At 38.4% G+C, this 19315-nt stretch overlaps 1 protein-coding gene across 1 annotated transcript in view; it reads left to right on the top strand.

Annotated features, from left to right (window-relative positions):
- gng7 (guanine nucleotide binding protein (G protein), gamma 7) overlaps positions 1-18843 on the top strand; it is a 41237-nt gene extending 22394 nt beyond the window's left edge. Inside the window, exons 3-4 of the mRNA XM_048162785.1 lie at positions 12647-12768; positions 15950-18843. Of these exons, the coding sequence (XP_048018742.1) occupies positions 12688-12768; positions 15950-16075 (207 nt within the window). The 5' untranslated portion in view covers positions 12647-12687 and the 3' untranslated portion in view covers positions 16076-18843. The remainder of the gene's footprint in view (positions 1-12646; positions 12769-15949) is intronic.
- Positions 18844-19315: the final 472 nt, after the last annotated feature.

The following is a 19315-nucleotide window of genomic DNA, read 5'->3' as shown; positions in this document are numbered from 1 at the left end:
TTAGAAAACATTTATTTTAAATAGAGATGCACCCCGATAGCCGATCATTCAGAGTGATATCTACCGATAGTTTGGGGGTTCTGCTTTTTATACCTTCTTTTAAATTAATGGTAAATTCATTAGAATTAATAATGAATCATTATATTTTTATTTATTATATTTTGAAACGAAATGCAAATAAAAACTTGATTCTCTCCATTTCATCAACTTGTTTCAGAGTAACTGGTATCAGCTATAAACATAAACACATTACTCAAATTAATATTAACACACATTAACAAAATTCTGACTTTCTGAATGTTAATTCATATAATTACTATTAATATTGAACATCAGACTGGTTTCTTAGTGTTTTCTTCAAACAAATTCAGTGCATTTTCTTGCCCTCTTTTTATTGACAGGATATATTGGCACTGGCTATCGGCTGTTTTTAAAGTGTTTTTAGTGTGAAAATTTATTGGCTGATAAATCGGTGCATCTCTAATTTTAAATTGCAGGAATGATTGACAATATCGCTGTTTTTGCTGTGTTTTGGATCAAATAAATGCAGCCCTGGTTGAGCATAAGAGACCAATCCCAACTTTTGAATGTAAAATAAAAATCTAAAGCACACATACAGTATGGCTGTACATCAGTTCAGATGGCAATTCAATACAGATACAAATCAGGCTAAAAATGCAACTCTCAGTTTTTTGCACCATCTCTCTATACACCACTGCTCCTAAAAAGTCTGAAGACCCCTGTTTTAAAGTATGTTCACTATTGCACGTTGCATTAGTATCCCATTAAGAGTATTTACGGCTTACATGTGTTGTGAAAACTGGATTTGTGGTCACAATAGCTTCTTGTAACTTTTAACACAAATTGCTTCGGACAGCATTCCTACAATTCCTCCGACTATTAAACAAATGCTTAATGAATTCCTTAGCAACAATTTTTCACTGTATGACTATTGAAAGGTATTATCATAAAGTGGCTATTCAGGCGTTTTCAAATCCCTCTTTTGTCTGCCTTTTTTCTAAAACAAGTTTGTAACAGGGTGGTGTAGGTACCACAGAGTGATGCACACACTGGCAATGCCAGCTCCACCTGTCTGATCAAACATTTCATTGGGGTGTTGGAGATGTTGCGCCGGTCCCTGACCTCAAGAATTCAACTTAGTCATCATCATTATAATTAATTTGTAAGCTCATTATATTGATGCTAAGAACCTTTTTATAAACAAAAGGCCATAATTCTCATTTTTACAGTATCAGGTCTTTGTATTTTTGCATGCCGCATGTGTCTGCCAGAACTGTATCAGTAATGGTTCTGCAGGGAACATGTTGTGTAAGCCTGTCCAAACAATTTCCACCCACTTCAGTCATTTGCCCCTCTGTCTATTTTTCTGTCTGCCCGGTCACGAGTCTGTCTGTCTCGGTGTGTCTCTACAGATCCGTCCCCACCGGTCACACCCTCACAAGCTCACGAATGTTCTGTGACCCCTCTGTGCATATGCATGCTGACGTGAGCAAACACTCCCTCACTTGATCTCAGCTGGGAGATGAGAAATCCCATTCATTTCCTCTCGTTTTCCTTCCATGCCCCTCGTTTCCCTCCCCCTTCTAGTGTGCTGCTCTGCTGGAAAGTCCTGTAAGCTGAGGAAAACACTTCTGGCATTTCTGTTGGCAGCTGATCAAGCTGTGTATTTTCAGTTTCTGATTCTTGTAAGAAGCTTTGCTGCAGCTGACTGAGCCTGTCAGGATCGAGGAAGGGTGTGGAACGTAACCGTCATTAGGAGTCACAGTGGTGCAGCGTTGCTACTCTGTGAACTTGCCATGAACTCCCTGCTCTTATATAGTGTGCATAAAATATAGTGTAATTTCAGCTCCACTTTGTCAACAAACAGAAGGTGACTGTGGGTCATAATTTCTTAGGTTTATACTCTTTCTGTCTGCAAATGTTTGAGGCGATATTAAAGACTGCCCGATGGCCCATGGGCAGTGTAAACGGTGCTCTGGAAATTTGACGCAACTGTCACTGTGTTGTCACGAACGTTTATAATTTGCACATGTTTTTAAGCTTTGCCAGTTTAAATATTCAAGCGCAAGAAGACTCTAAAGAGAACTCAATTCAGTATTTGCACGCTGTGTAAAGTTTTGTGTGTGCAACAGACATGTGAAGTGTTCACACAGAAAGCCACCTCTCAGAGTGCAAATGCTGAATTGATTTCTTCTTGTGCTTGAACGGATATATTCACACACAATGATGTCAAAATGCCCATATTGCTTGTAAACAGTCTATTATGTCTTAAAGGTCCTGTTTTTCGTGGTTTTTTGAAGCTTTGATTGTGTTTATAGTGTGCAATATAACATGTGTTCATGTTTCGCATGTAAAAAAACACAGTATTTTTCACATAATTTACTTATCTGTATACCGCTGTTTCCACTGTCATAAAAACGGGCTGATGACTTCCTTGTTCTATGAAGTCCCTCCTTCAGAAATACGTAAAGAGTTCTTATTGTGCCAGCGGTTCCTGTGTTGTGATTCGACAGCTCTGAGCGCACCGTGCCCGGAAAGGTCACGCCTCTTACCATAACGTGGAGATGCACGCGCTCAGTGTTATTGTAAACATGTCTTTAATTTTACCCTATCAATCTGAGCCGGAATCAGACCCGGTGATTGGACTGCGGGATGAAAATAACAGCGTTTCGACGACATGGCGACAAACACACTCTACAAACGCAACTCTTGTGTATTCCTGTGGGCGGAGGTTAGTCAAAAAACTGTTTTAGTGACGTCATTAAAGAAGGAAGTAGAGGGATGTAGTCCAAACTGGCCGTTCGATGTAGGCGACTTCTGTTAAATAAAATATCTCGCTTGGCATTGAACTTTGAGCTTTAAAATTTTATTTATACTCTAACAACAACATTACACACTAACTAAAGTTTGAAACATGGGATCACGAAGAACGGGACCTTTAAAGGGTTAGTTCAACCAAACATTCCGCAAATGTCGTTCCAAACCTGTAAGACTTTTGTTCCTCTTCGGAACACAAATGAAGATCTTTTTGATGAAATCTGAAATATTTCTGTCCCTCCATTGACAGTCTACGCAACTACCACTTCAACGCTTCAAAAAGTTCATAAAGAGATTGTAAAACTAATCCATATGGATTGAGCGGTTTAGTCCAAATTTACTGAAGAGACACGATCACTTTATAACCGATTGAATTTAGTCTTTTATTCACATATAAACATTTATCAGCAAACATAAAAAGAGCTCAACGAACTTGCTTAATGCTCGAGAACAAACCTCAAACATGCTGCGTAACGCATGAGAACGAACCTCATTGGTTCTCTCTTGCTTTAAGCAAACATGAGTGAGCTTCTGTTTACCACAACTGATGTGTGAATTGATGAATGTTTATATGAAAACAGTTATTTTAAATTGTAATAATATTTTAAATAATATACATATATACACTGATCAGGCATAACATTATGACCACCTTCCTAATATTGTGTTGGTCCCATTTTTGCTGCCAAAACATCCCTGACCTGTTGAGGCATGGATTCCACTAGAAGGCATGCTGTGGTATCTGCACCAAGATGTTGGCAGCAGATCCTTTAAGTTGCGAGGTGGACCTCCATGGATCAGACTTGTTTGTTCAGCGCATCCCACAGATGCTCAATTAGATTGAGATCTGGGGAATTTGGAGGCCAGGTCAACACCTCAAACTCATTGTGCTCCTCAAACCATTCCTGAACCCGGCCATCCACGTGATGTAAAAGAAAACGTGATTCATCAGACCAGGCCACCTTCTTCCATTGCTCCGTGGTCCAGTTCTGATGCTCACTGTTGTTTCTTTCGGCGGTGGACAGGGGTCAGCATGGGCACCCTGACTGGTCTGCGGCTCCATACGCAGCAAACTGTGATGCACTGTGTATTCTGACACCTTTCTATCAGAACCAGCATTAACTTCTTAAACAGTTTGAGCTACAGGAGCTCGTCTGTTGGATTGGACTACACAGACCAGCCATCGCTCCCCACGTGCATCAGTGAGCCCATGACCCTGTCGCCGGTTCTCCACTGTTCCTTCCTTGGACCACTTTTGATAGATACTGACCACTGCAGACCGGAAACACCCCACAAGAGCTGCAGTTTTGGAGATGCTCTGCAGTCATCTAGTCTTCACAATTTGGTCCTTGTCAAACTCACTCAAATCCTTACGCTTGCCCATTTTTCCTGCTTCTAACACATCAACTTTGAGGACAAAATGTTCATTTGCTGCCTAAAATATCCCACCCACTAACAGGTGCTGTGATGAAGAGATAATCATATTCACTTCACCTGTCAGTGCTCATAATGTTATGCCTGATCGGTGTATGTTTTTGGATCAAATAAATGCATCCTTGGTGAGCATAAGGGACTTCTTTCAAAAAAAAAAAGTAAAAACGCACTGGCTCCAAAGTTTTGCACGGTACGTAAAATATTTTGCCATCAAACTACCCATTTACTGCTACTCATTGAAAAGATGATGAATTTGATTGCATTTTTGTTCTAAGCTATTTTAAGTACAATTATAACAACTTATCTAAGTACAGCATAAACTAGTATTAGCAGCTATTATTTTCACATGCTTAAGTAATGAGCAAGCACAAATGCCAATGACCTAAATAATCACCAAGGCTCAAATTTTATTGGTAGTCCATATGAGGCATCTTTCCCGGCCAGACTCGAAGGGCCGTTGGTCAGCTCTTGTTGACGGCCAGAACACTCTATTTTCCTCTCCCCCCGCCTCTTTTCCTCCCTCACGCTCCTTGTTTAGAACAGTAATACACGGTATTCCCGCCGAGCACTCAAAGAGCGGGAATGTAGGAAGCATCTGGTGCCTGGTGAGATTACTCAGAGAGCCGGCACGTTGCCACCAGGTGTCCGTTAGAGGCAAGGGCTTTTTGATTTAATACTGCCGCTTGATTGGAAAGCTGGCGGGAACTGCCGCCTCACTTTGAACTCGAGAAGAAAGTCTGCCTGCAAAGCTGCACATATCAGAGCAGACTGTGACCAAACAGAATGATGCATACTTCAGATTCTCACTTGACCACTGTTTACATGCTGCTTCCTGGATTTATCAGTGCTTTTTAGATGCTTCAGGGACATGCCAAAGAGATCAGAAGGAAGAAAGTATGGGAAGCATGCATGTTTTTTTTGTTTGTTTTTTTGTTTTGTGTGTGTATGTGTGTGGTCTGTTAGTGAATAAGTTCAGTTTGTTAAAGGGTTAGTTCACCCAAAAATGAAAATAATGTCATTAATTACTCACCCTCATGCCGTTCTACACCCGTAAGACCTTCGTTCATCTTCAGAACACAAATTAAGATATTTTTGTTGAAATCCGATGTCTCAGTGAGGCCTGCATAGCCAGCAATGACATTTCCTCTCTCAAGATCCATTAATGTACTAAAAACATATTTAAATCAGTTCATGTGAGTACAGTGGTTCAATATTAATATTATAAAGCGATGAGAATATTTTTGGTGCGCCAAAAAAACAAAATAACGACTTATTTAGTGATGGCCGATTTCAAAACACTGCTTCAGGAAGCATAGGAGCGTTGTGAATCAGCGTATTGAATCAGCGGTTAGTATATTAGTCAGGGGCGGTTTCTTAGGGCAATTAGGGCAATAGGGCGACGCACCACCAAAGTGAGAAAGGGACGGATTTTTCAATCATATTCAACCACAGAGTTACGCTAGCTGTCACTGCTAGGCTGTTTGTTCTGCCTCTGGATATAGTCCAATCAGCGTCGAGTCACGTTCTGTGGAGTACCGCCTCTTTTTGGGCGATTTCAGTCTGGCCGAGATTTGCCCCGACTGCTCCCATAGACTTCCATTCAAAGAACTTTTTTTTCGAACTGCAGGCACTGCAATGCAATCTCTATGGGTTCCGGGAGGACTAACATGCTTTCGTCATCATACGTAACCTTAACTTGTGCAGCGATTGGTGGAAACGTCTCTATTTATAATCTTTAAGATAAAGTGACATCCAATAATTTCAGTGCATAATTTACATTTCACAGACATATTCTCCATCTGTAAATGTTATAAAGTCGAGAAAATATTTCCATTTTGCAGCCAGGCGTGGACGAGCCTTCAGCAAGCACAAACTTCCGTGAATGAGCGCCGCTGCGCGCATGTGCGCCAAATAGACGGAGTTCAATCTAAGTAAAATACATTTTGCTAAAAATATTTGTTGTTGATTTTTTTTTTTTTTTGGGGCGAACATAATAATTATGACATATGTAGAATTTCGAACCTACAACTAAGTGTATTTGTATGATAGCTGTAACTATATAGTGACTGTTGTAGGGTAATCAAAATAATAATAATAATTAGTCTGTTCTTTTGTTTAAAACATTGTTTTTAGATTGTAAATTTACAGTATATAGAATATAGCCTAGGCCTAATGTGATTTGACCCCATTTTTGCACATAATATAGCATATCTTGTTTTTATAGCCTTCAATATGAACATTGTTTCTAGGACAATATTGGGCCGGATGTGAAATAACATTTTTTGTTAATTAAATACAGTTTTTTTTTTTTTTTTTTTTTAGATCCCAGCCCTATGGCATGCTTTAAATACTGAATTTTCCATGTTTTAGATAAGCAGTAAAGATACATTATTATATCACTTGTTAAATGGTTATTTAACAATTAGCCTTTAATTCCTATGTTTCTAATTTTTTTATTTTTTTTTGTGCCCCCCCAAAAAGTTTTTGCACCAGCCGCCACTGATATTAGTATATCAGTTAGCATATTGTTCATTGTTTGTTCATTTATTTTTATAATACTAATCTTAATATAGTCGGCATGAAATCAAAATTGACCCTATTTACTTTGTTAGTGCACATTACTAGTCCTGTGGTGAACAATTCATCCGTGCAAGTTGATTCACAATTTTTTGTCTTTGTAATCTTTGATTAAAATCTGAAAATATACTTCCCTACTAGATTGGCCTTCCTATGAAGATATCAGTTTGACGGCTTGGGAAGAACATCCCCTCCAACTGTCAGTCTGCTGTGAGCTTTGATCATGAGCTAAATGGAACACCCACTTTTATAGATCCAATCAAATCCCAGCGGGAAAAAACAAGCCACGCCCTCTTTTTCTCATTCAAAATTCCGTTTAATTTGGAAAATACGTCACAATACTGAAATAAAGTCGTAGCTTCCGGTTCACTGCGACTTTAGAAATACATTAGTGTACTGTATATAAAGAAATGAACGTTTACCTAGATTAATAAATGCTGTAAAAGTGTTGTTCGGTGTTCGTCAACTAATGTTAACAAATTAAACCTTGTCTGTTCACTGAATACATTTGTATTGTTGTTGAATATGCAACACCTCAAAGTGGCTTAAAATGGAGCTTAGGGACTCTGGGGTGGGGTGCAGTTTTCCACTGCCCCCCTTCCTCCTCCTCCTCTTCCTCACGGGATCAGAATTCCACAGAGTGGAGAAAGAGACGCCTGTTTTGGAGACTCTCCTTGGTGCTGCAGACCGCACAGTTATGTGAAAGATCAGCGTGTGATTGCACGTGAGCCTGATTCCAGCTCAGAGAGAGCGAGTATGAGGAGTGTGTATGTGTGTGTCTGTAAGTCATGGATAAGGGTTAATAATCCTGACTGACTCTGAGGAGAAAATAAAGATCCATAGGGAGTTCAGCACACTGTCTTGTGACACGGTCTAAACCTCTTTGATTTAACCCACTTTTTGTAGAGTAAACGTGTTGTAAAATGCCAATAGATGCACATCTGGCAACCCTTTGTGAAAAAGAAGTACACTTTAGCATACTTTTAAAAAGAGTACTTATTCTGGAAATAATAATGTACTAAGAAAATACTTGAGTGCCATCTGATTGTAATGTTTTCAGACTCGTAATTGCAAGTTAATTGCAAGTAAATGAAAATATCTTAGTAATATTTATAATTAAATGCAATTAGCTTTAGAGTGCTTTTTAAAAAGCACTTAAGTGCATTTCATAGGCAATACTTCATAACACACTACAGTTGAAATTATAATTAAGGGTTAGTTCACCTTCGTTCATCTTCAGAACACAAATTAAGATATTTTTGATAAAATGCGATGGCTCAGTGAGGCCTGCATTGACAGCAAGATAATTAACACTTTCAAATGCCCAGAAAGATACTAAAAACATTTAAAACCGTTCATGTGACTACAGTGGTTCAACCTTAATGTTATGAAGCGACAAGAACAATTTTTGTGCAGCAAAAAAACAAAATAACGACTTTATTCAACAATATCTAGTGATGGGCGATTTCAAAACACTTCGAAGCTTTACGAATCTTTTATTTCAGATCAGTGGTTCAGAGCAGGTATGAAACTGTCAGAGTCACATGATTTCAGTAAACAAGGCTTCGTTATGTCATAAATGTTTCGAAACATTTCAAAATTTCAATAGTTCACGTGACTTTGGCAGTTTGATTCACGCGCCGAACCACTGATCCGAAACAAAAGATTCGTAAACCTTCATGAAACAGTGTTTTGAAATCGCCCATCACTAGATATTGTTGAATAAAGTCATTATTTTGTTTTTTGGTGCACAAAAAGTATTCTCGTTGCTTCATAACATTAAGGTTGAACCACTGTAGTCACATGAACTGTTTTTGTCTTTAGTAGCTTTCTGGGCATCTGAAAGTGTTAATTATCTTGCTGGCTATGCAGGCCTCACTGAGCCATCGGATTTCATCAAAAATATCTTAATTTGTGTTCTGAAGATGAATGAAGGTCTTACGGGTGTGGAACGACAGGGTGAGTAATTAATGACTTAATTTTCATTTTTTGGTGAACTAACCCTAAAGTACTTTACAAGTGCTTCAATATGTTAATCAACACGTCAGAATACTTTAAAAAAACAACAAAAGATTAAAACATTGATTTAAAATGTACTTTTTAAACTGACAATTTAAAAAGTGCAAAAGTGTGCTTATTGTGTTAATAAACAGTCATGAAACTGTACACTGTAAAAAAAATATTTTCATGATTTATAACAAAATTTTTTTGACATTTTGTCAAGTCAACTTAGATAATATAGTTCAGATAACATAATATTTTGAGTTTCTATTGATTAAACCAGTTGCCTTTACTGTATTAACTCAAATTTTTAATTTCAAGGCAACCAGGTAACTTACTTTTTTAAGTTAAACCAACAATCTTTTTTAATGTACTCCAATTTAAGTACAATTAAGTGTGTACTTGTAAGATTTGAAGTACACTACAAGTGCACATTAAATGCAATTAAGCGCACTTCTTTTTCACAAGGGTAATCCAATAGAAATCGTATCAGTTTTTCAAACTAGCAGATCTAGATCATGCAATTGCACGTCGGATATGCATTTCATCCAAATATTTGTGTCATGTATACTTGGACAGTAAGATGAAGACTGTACATTGACTACGCAAAACCCAGCTGTAGCTTGATGATAACTGCACATGTAAACGTACTTTGCGTAATGCACCGCCTTGTTTTAATCTACACTGGTGCAGTATTAAAATTAGCTGCAATGCAGTCTGTTTGTTGTAGTATAATGCATCTGTGTAGATTCCCTTTTTCTAGCACACTTCTAGTTGCCGACTACAAAAACAATCTTAGTCGAATTGAAATTTTTAGTTGCATATTAAAATCAAATGACCAAGTATTCAGTTGCAACATTCTTATTTATACCCAAATATACTGAAGCTAAATGTTTCACTTTTGTGCATGTAAAACTTTTCAGTAGACGAGATTAAATTGCAGCAGCCTACATGGAGCCTACTTAGTACACACTACGGCTCTGTGTATCCAAATCTTGTGCCTTTTAGCAGTTTTCCTGTGAGGGTTTTCTTTTTAAAAAAAGGAAGATGTGGTTGGAAAAAATTGTGAAGGGAGACATCGTCCTTTATGAGACCTGTATGTTTGAATCAATATGCCAATGTATTCTAAGAGTGCTGCAATTATGTATGCAGGGCTGCTGTGCCCATTTCCTGGAATGCAGCACACGGAGCCGTGAAAGAGACTGTGTTTGCTGTGAGAAGACAAAGCCCAGGCACTAAGCAACATGTGTTTAGAACTACGGCCCCTTCTAGGAACGTCCTGGAATGCCAGGGGTGCTGCGCTGGTTTGGGAGCGCGTGCGTGGAGCAAAGGGAGGGGAGGGGGGCGTATAAGGAGTGTGCTTGTCTCCAGAAAGAACCAGACCTTTCACTGCCTCCAGTGTTTCCTCTGTTTCTGCGGTTACTTTGATAGTCACCTCTCTGTGGGTGTGCTGATATTAAAATTGACTTGGTGTTGCTAAGTGGTTTTTAAAATGACCTTTTGGAGGATGTTGTTGTATGAAAGGCTTGTATTTAAAGAGATAGGGATCATTTTCTCACCCTCATGTTGTTCCAAACCTGTATGACTGAGTTTCTTCTGTGGAACTCAAAAATATTTTTTTTCTTTAGGCACAATAGGGTCCAGTATTGTTATGGACCCCATTAAAAAAAAAAAGTTGAAACATTCTTCAAAATCATGATGGAAATGTTCTGAGTCTTATTTTGTTATCCCTTTTTAATTTAAGAGTGCGCATTCTTCCCTCATGCGTTTTGTTTTCAGAACACTTGGTCCTAAAATAAGGAGGGAGAAGATAAGCCGGTGTGCTTGGCCTCAGAGGACAGCCGCACCTGTTTTCAGTTGTACCGTTAGTCTGATTGATGGGCCTCCTGAACTGGGTGGTCTGAACTGATGCTTCGGGGTAGTTGTGTGGTCGGGAGCTGTCTGACAAATATCTTGATTGACATATCATTTATATAGACTTTCTCAAAAATAAAGATTCTGTTTACTCACCCTCATATTGTTCCAAACCTGTACTACTTTCTTTCTTCTTCTGAACACAAAAAATATATTTTAAAGAATGTTTTTGTCCTTATACTGAAAGTTAGTGTGGTTCAAAACAGTGTTGAAATATCTGAAACGGTATATTTCTGCCATATCGATACACCGATACCAGCTGCGCGTCTTCTTTCTGATGGCAAATTGACACACGCCCGCTTCCTGTCACTCTTTCATCTTATTCGCTCCGGTTACATAGTGCTTGTATTGCGCGTAATTGTAGTCATTCACACAGGTTTTGCCCTCACACCAAAAGCGCACGCACCACTGAAATATATAATGATGCTCTCATAAAGCCACCTCTCAAACAGTTCATGAGTATCAAATTCACTTCTTTTTCGTGGCTTATTGTGCTTAAACAGTCAATTACATACAAAATTATGTCAAAATGTCTTGCCGAGTATTCAGGTAAATACAGACAGTTTTGGAACGTAAACAGTTGATAGAAAACGCATTTTGTGTAACAGTATATTGGATCAGTGCATAAGCTCTTAAAGTGACAGCAGCATAATAAACCTGCTGCTGTCTGTCATGTTAATCAAAGAACAAGAGAGAAAATCACTCTATGCTCTTGACTAAATAACTTTTAACTTTAATTGTAAGCATTAATCTGCATTGAATTTTTGAAAACTATTCAGTTTTATTTTACTTATTTGATTACATTAAAGGTGCTAAAGAGGATCTTTTCGTCGACTGAGAAACCAAAGACTGTTACTGAGTTTTTGAAATGAGCGCATGCGTAAGAACAACCCCCCTCCTTCGAAGGAACGCCTCACAAAATTCGTGCACGAGTATTGGAACACGAGTGTTTACCACCGGCATTCGCTGTGTCGTGTTAGTGGATTCATTATGTCGGACTCACCGCAGGTAACTCATAATCTGCAGTTGTTACTCCTGTCTCCTGACAAAAACATTGCATGCGGCGCCTGTGGAGTGTGGAAAGTTACTGGAGCGCGCAGCCGCGCTCGTCTCGCACAAGGAACGTCACGGCAGTGATTGACAAGCCAGAGGGCCAATCTTGGCTGATGTTTTTAAGGCCCTACCTCGTGCACAGATGATGTATATTAATATTATTCCTTTCAGTGCACCTAATAAATAGTCTTTTATCAGTTAGTAAAGACAGTTTCAAGTAATATTGCAAAAATGTATAAAACAAAACATCCTCTGTAGCACCTTTAATTTCTGTAGTCGTCTGTTTTGTTTTTGTTTTTGTTTTTTTGCAAATGTAGTTCAATGATTCAAATAAAGCCTCCCTGCTCTGTGTGTGTAAGCTATTACAACAAAATCACCCAAATTATCGAAAAATTATGAGATAATAACAAATTATCGGTATTATCTGTACCTTTTTCAAGGTATTGTAAATTTCAGTATCGTGGCAACACTAGTTCAAAACAACATTGTAACACTGACTTTAATTGTATGGACAAAAAAATTATAATAATAATAATACGATGACATCATCTTTTGAGTTCTGCAAAATACATTATAGTTTGGAACAACATAAGGGTGAGTAAATGATGACAGTTTTTAATTTTGGGTGAACTATCCCTTTAATTATGACACTTTTATTTGTACTCCCTGCATGACATTTTGAGATTTTGTTCAAAGGCATGTAGTGAGTTTGAAAGCACCTCAAGAAGCATTTTATCTCATTTATTACATAGATTGTCCATAGGTCATACTGCACATTCTTTAAATGCTGCTTCCATTTTAATATTGTTGTATCTGTGTTTTCTTGTAGAATTTTCTCCTTTTACTTGGCACGATAACCGATGGCAGAGAATGTCGACGACTAATAACATAGCCCAGGCCAGGAAGTTGGTGGAGCAGCTGAGGATCGAGGCAGGCTTCGAACGTATTAAGGTACACAAGGTTTCATTATTTGGTAAAACATGTTTGCTTTCAACCCATAGCAATAGCTTTTTTTGTTATTGATACGTTGGAGGCGTGACATAGTGGTTACTACGTTGGCTTGAACTGTGGTGTTTGAATACTACACTGTAAAAAAATGTCTTGTTATATGTACGGTAAAAGATAGCAGCTGTGGTTGCCATAAATTCACCATAAAAATGCTTTGACAATTAATCTGATATTACGGGATGCCTGTTTATTTTACAGCTTATAACTGTATATTTCATGAGGTGATGTAATGTTAATATTCAGTACCTATCACCTGCTTTTTACATTAAAATACTGATACCCACCATAATAATACAGGTGGCACAAGAGAAAGCAACCTGATGAATCAGAGTTCATCATAAGCAGCCTGTCCCTAACACATGACCAATACTCATATATAGATGATGCACAGGCTCATACACACAAATACAAAACAAATAAACAAAAATGCAATAAACATTAAATAAACACAAAAATGTAACGCAAAATACCATAATGTATATTACTAATGATAAAAAATAAGAAAAAAACATTTCCATAAAATATGATGATATGTGAAGTGTCATGCAGAGACTTTTGGGAATGTCCTTTTACTGTTTTTCAAACCATAAATTTGACATATTTAATTTGACATATAATGAGATGTTAAACCTTTTACAACTATATGGTAACCAGTTAACTACGTTTACTGTAGCATTTTAAAGGCCCTGATATACTTAAAGCAAAATTGAAGAACAAATGTCATTTCGAACAAAATCAGGGAAGTTCGATTTGGGAGTTCGAAACGTCTTGTCAAAGCGAATTCTACTGAAAAGTTCGCTACGGCTGGTAAACACCTTCGAAAAACCATTGGTCCGTGGTGATTGCATAATGAGTAGGTATATGTGCACTGAGGCTCTGCCTCCTTTCACATGGAACTCTTTTCCGGTTTATTTCTCCTGTTCAGTCCGTCGAGGTCAGACGTCCGCAAGTGAAAACATGAACACACAGGATAGTAGTAATGGGAGAAATGAAGCTTTTCAAAGCTTCAAATTAATTGAACCAATTTCTGCACAAAATAATTCACTGTTTCGAAGCGTTCGAAATGCCACACACTGGAGACCCCTGCTAGTCACAACAGTGTCAATACGCACTCCAAACCACTGATTCGAAACAAAATATTCATAAAGGTTTCAAAGCTTCCTGAAGCAGTGTTTCAAAAGTGCCCATCAAGTCAAGTCAAGTCAAATTTATTTATATAGCGCTTTTACAATTGGTAATTGTTTCACTATTGGAGAGCCGCTTTATAGTAGAAAGCTTCTGATGAAATGAGACACTTGCACTGTTTTTCTTGTTTAATACAGTAAAGCTGCTTGATTTTAAGCAATCTATTGTGTAAAGTGCTATATAAACAAACATGACCTGACTACTGGAGTGCAGTGCATATTTACATATTCATCTAAATGTCTCTCTCAGGGTCATGTGTGGCATTAGATGTTCGCCAACAGTATTTCGTTGCTCACGTATTTCGAACTTCGTTTTACCCCTAATTAAAGAATGAAAAAGAACTTCGTCATGAGTATATCAGGGTGCAATGTGTAAATTTTAGCGGCATCTAGAGTTGAGGTTGTGAACTGCAACTAACGTTGCACACCCCTCGTACCCCTCCCTTTCGGAGAAGCTACGGTGGCCGTCTGGCCGACACAAGACAAAGATGTCGTTGTCTGAGACAGCAGAGAGTAGTCTTTGTGAAGCAATGAGGTTTCTTACTTCTAACTAAGAACGGTCTCTGCTTCTAATAAACCAGGCGACAACTACTACTACTACTACTACTACTACTTCGTGTGTATTCAACGTAGTGACGATGCAAGCCTCTAAAAACACTAATGATTTAGAAGAAGAACAATATAGTGACGAAGCGCGCTCTGTAGAGCAGTTTGTCCGTTTAGGGCTACTGTAGAAACATGCTGGTGCATAATGGCGACTTGACATGGAGGGGGAACCTGTGGTGCATGAAGATAGAAGTGGCTCATTCAAGGGCCTGTACACACCGGGACGAATATCGCGCGCGATTATCGCCTCATGACTAAACAAAGGGCGCCAATGTGAGTGAAAAACGACGCAAAAAACGCCAGGCGTAAAAGCGTAATTTTTTAAAAAACTCCTCGGGTTAGTTTTTTTGCTTTGACGCGCCACGTTAAAAACTGGCAGACCAATGAGATTGCCGGATTTGTTCATGTGCCTGGAGCTGCCGAAGTTACAGTAAAACACGACTTGGTGGTGCTCAAGCACAAAACCTTCTTGCCTAGCACAGATGGATACCAAGATGACAAAGAGGAAGTAAGTAGACGAGGAAGACCCATACAAACTATCTCTGCGTGTAAATGAATGTGGCCGACTCCCTGATCAGTGCCCTGACTACTGAACTAGGGAGCTGATTGAGATGCACGCTATAGGTGCTCTGCCAGTTCTTGGCCACACCAATAGATGTGTATTATTTCTGTATTTTTACTGTTTTTTTCCCTCAAGAAATATAGTTGAGAATGTCTGTTTCATAAATATGTTTATTTGCACTACCGTTCACTTGCACTACTGTCATTGTGACTTATTTGCACTACCGTTTCTGACTACCATCTCCTCTTGTCATGTATATGCCATTTTATATCTGCATATTTGTCTTCTTTAACTTTATTAATATCATAAATATGTTTATTTTCACTACCGTTAAGCACAAGCGCCATATACTGTCATGGAGTGAATTTGCATGTTCTGCGCATCGCCTTGGGTATGAACACAAAAAACGTCTCAAATCGCTGGCGATAAACACGTACGATATTCGTCCCGGTGTGTACAGGCCTTAAGGTAATAAAAACATAACGATTCATTATGTAAGGTCTTTATGCACCACTGCAAACATAGTTTATGTAGGCTATATTATATTGCATTTCGGTCAATAGATCCTCCCAAATTTTACACATAACACCTTTAACAGTATTTTTCTGTTAAAATTACAAAAAAACCCACAGTGTACCTCCTCCCTCCCCTTCATTTCCAGTCCTCTTTTACTCTTTTTAAAGTGAAAGTGACAAAAATAAAATGGGAAGAAAGATTTTTATCACTTGCACTTTATCACTTGTATCAACATCTCTCTTTGTCTTTTCCCCAGGTGTCTAAGGCTGCTGCAGACCTCATGAGTTACTGTGAGCAGCATGCCCGCAGCGACCCTCTGCTGGTGGGGGTTCCCACCTCAGAGAATCCTTTCAAAGACAAGAAGCCTTGCATCATTCTATAGCTACTCTGTCTAGCCCAGCTACCCCAGTCCCACTTTAACCGACGCCCATCCCCAGTCAATGGGCAATTCAGTCCAACACTTCTTTTTACCTGGTATTCTCCAGAAAATAAACGCCACACTCTCTCGGTAAAAACAAAAAGGGGCGATATCTGTATACCTAGCGTCATGTAGCCCGGCGTCGAGTGAATCTATATGAATGAATCTGCACAGCGCGCCTGTTTACGTTCATGCATATAGACGCACTTAACAGGAGGTGGCAGATTTGGAATTTCTAAACTGTTTCAAAAGATTACACAGAGACTGAGAGATCCTCCAGCATGTTTTTTCAGTGCAGCAGCTGACCTTGTTACCATAGGTGATGGAGGAGAGTAAAGGAAGACAGTCATGGTTACGCTGACTGACTAGCTGGCTAGCCCAGTCACACTGTGGTAAACGGTTGTTCAGTATTAACCCTGCATTGTTACGTCGAATCTGCAAGCTAAAGGTTCATTTTAGATTTGTATGGCCAAAATTGAATCCAGGTATGCTTATCTTTATCAAAACCGCACATTTCATGTTCTACGAAAGGGATTCAAGACATTAACCAGAGTTGCCAATATTTTTACATGTTTTTTTTTTTTTTTTCTTCCTCAGTCCGTTTGTGAGCTGTAGTTTTTCTTTTCATCGATTAAAACTCATTAGGATTAATTCTTAGTTTTTTTTCTAATGTTTATACTATCCTCAAACACAGTTATAAAGGAATGATTTTATATAATGCAGAAAATATATTTACCTAATACTATCCTTCCCAGCCCCCTCCTAAAGTGCAGTTCTATATAAAAATTTGAGCCCTATTATTTGTGAAATACAAGCTGAAGGCCAAAATTTGGTATCAAATAATAATGAATATTTACTATCCTAACAGCAGAGGCTTGGACATGCCCCATAAAATTTAGTCGTTTCAAAGCCCCTGCAAAGGCCGTTTTTGTTTTTCTCTGAAACCAAACTTGATTGTAAAATCCATACAGAAGGAAAAAAAAAAAAATGTATAAACTTTCTTTTGGATATGTTCAGAGGTGTTAACTTTGAGAATAGCTGTTTGGATTTGTTTTTGTTCCAATTTCTTCTTTCTATGGAAACATGGAATCTGGTCATTGAGTATGAAACTGTACAGTGTTTGATAACTAAAGCGCATTCTCTTTTTTTTTCTTTTTTTTTTTTGTGGATGTTTTATCTTTTTGTAATCTTTGTGTAATATTTCCGTTTCTTCCATCATTCATATTTAACCATCGAGTTTGTCCTCTTTAAGGTGAGGCAAAAGACACGAGCGAAGGATTTGATGGACGGCTTCAGTGCTTGCACATGTGATAGTAAAAGGGTTACCTGCTCCCTCTGAGGGAATGTGGAACAGATTGTTGACACGATGCCCACACAAGGTGCTTAAGGCGTTGTTCGAGGCACGCTTCATGAGGTGGTCCGTGTTGTTAAGTCTATCTAAAGGGCAGGATGTTCAGTGTTATGCAACCGGCCGTCGGGTTTGGCTCGACCTAAACAGTCACATGCAAAAGATGAGTGGCATGGTCAACCCACAACTCTGAATGTTCAATGTGTACTCACCGAGAGTGTTTTGGGTCACCAAAAGTGACGGTTTTGCATGTGACGATCCCGGAACAGTCTTCAGATAAGTGCTAAAAACAGAATTCCCCCATTGTCCCGCTTCATATGCTGGAAAATAACAACATAGTGCAGGAAAAAGGGTCCTGTAGTGGGACAGAGGGGGTTTGTGCTGTTGAACTGTCATCAGCTCCTGTATTAAGAATGACTAAGGCATGTGGAGGTCACGAGATGCTGTGAGTCATCCAGCAAACAACAGAATCGCTCAGTGGACAGAGCTGCTCCAGCGACATCACTTCCTGTCAGTCCTGAACAGAGCAGTGTAGTGGCTTTTTTCATTTCAAAATAACTTGAGAGAGATGGAGAAAAAGCATCGTGTTATATAACGAATGATTAGAATTGAATCGCTTCAAGTGTTCCGTTAATTCTCTGACTTTTCCATTGCTAGCCATGTTATTGCAAAGGAAGAGCCACACTGAAGTCCGCATTTCAGGCCAAGTGCGAAGTTCTCAAAGCTAGCGCTACTTTTGACCAGTCACCAAACCACATTTGATGGTATTACACTGGAGCAAACACTGTGAACGTCAGCTAAGTTAGCTTGTAAGCATTGAGTTCTCCACCATCTTGACTCACAGTGTCGGGATACACTTTAAGCGCTTACGTCCTGAAGTAACACCCCACACTTAGGTGTAATAAGAAAACGTCTTGCTAAATCGTGAGACCCGTTGTTTGCGAGCGCCAGGACACGTGAGCGTTGCGCGCAGCGAGAACACTTAAGGTGCTCAGAAGGCCGTGATACCTTAACCTCAATTCCTCGTTCCCAGACGTTGTTTGACTTCACACACCATCGAGCTCTTTCATGACCATGAGAGGTGAGATTTAGGCTTTGTGTGGGTAATATCTGTAGCCGAGTCCTTAGCCAGTAGATTTCAATCTCAGCCTGTCCCATTAACTTTGTGTTTTTTCCTGTGTATGCATATGTATCTTTCTGCCTTGATTATGAAGAAATATATCTATTTTTTGTAATTGTTCTTCTCGGATGTGCCATAAATCATGTTTTCTTGCACAATGTTAATATTTTGTGGATATTGCTGTTTAAAAATGATGATATCGGAAAAAGTAGATGAAATAAAATAAAGACAAAATGTTACTCTGCATTGATGCGGATCTGTTTATTCAATGTGTTTGACTGATTTGTTCTAAGCAAATGGTGTAACAGTACAATTTATGAAAACAGATGTAAATTACATAATTTTTTTAATTATTAAATATGTTGTGCAAATATGTTTTGGGATATTTTGCAGTCCCATTTGCATTAATTTCTGCAAGACCAAATGAATTTGCAAAAGTAATGGTTGTTTTCAAACAGGTTTTCTATCTATCTATCTATCTATCTATCTATCTATCTATCTATCTATCTATCTATCTATCTATCTATCTATCTATCTATCTATCTATCTATCTATCTATCTATCTATCTATCTATCTATCTATCTAATCTGCTTGCATTTTATATCTACCCTTTATCTTATTTCTTTTTTTAATTTGCTTTTACTGCTGTTTTCTGCATAATAATTAGATAATTATGGCAATAAGAACATAATGTTTACTAATAATATGAATACTTATAAGAATAATAATTTAGCT

The sequence above is a fragment of the Megalobrama amblycephala genome, linkage group LG17 (assembly GCF_018812025.1).
Source record: "Megalobrama amblycephala isolate DHTTF-2021 linkage group LG17, ASM1881202v1, whole genome shotgun sequence".
NCBI lineage: Eukaryota > Metazoa > Chordata > Actinopteri > Cypriniformes > Xenocyprididae > Megalobrama > Megalobrama amblycephala.
This window is presented reverse-complemented; position numbering and strand designations above follow the sequence as displayed.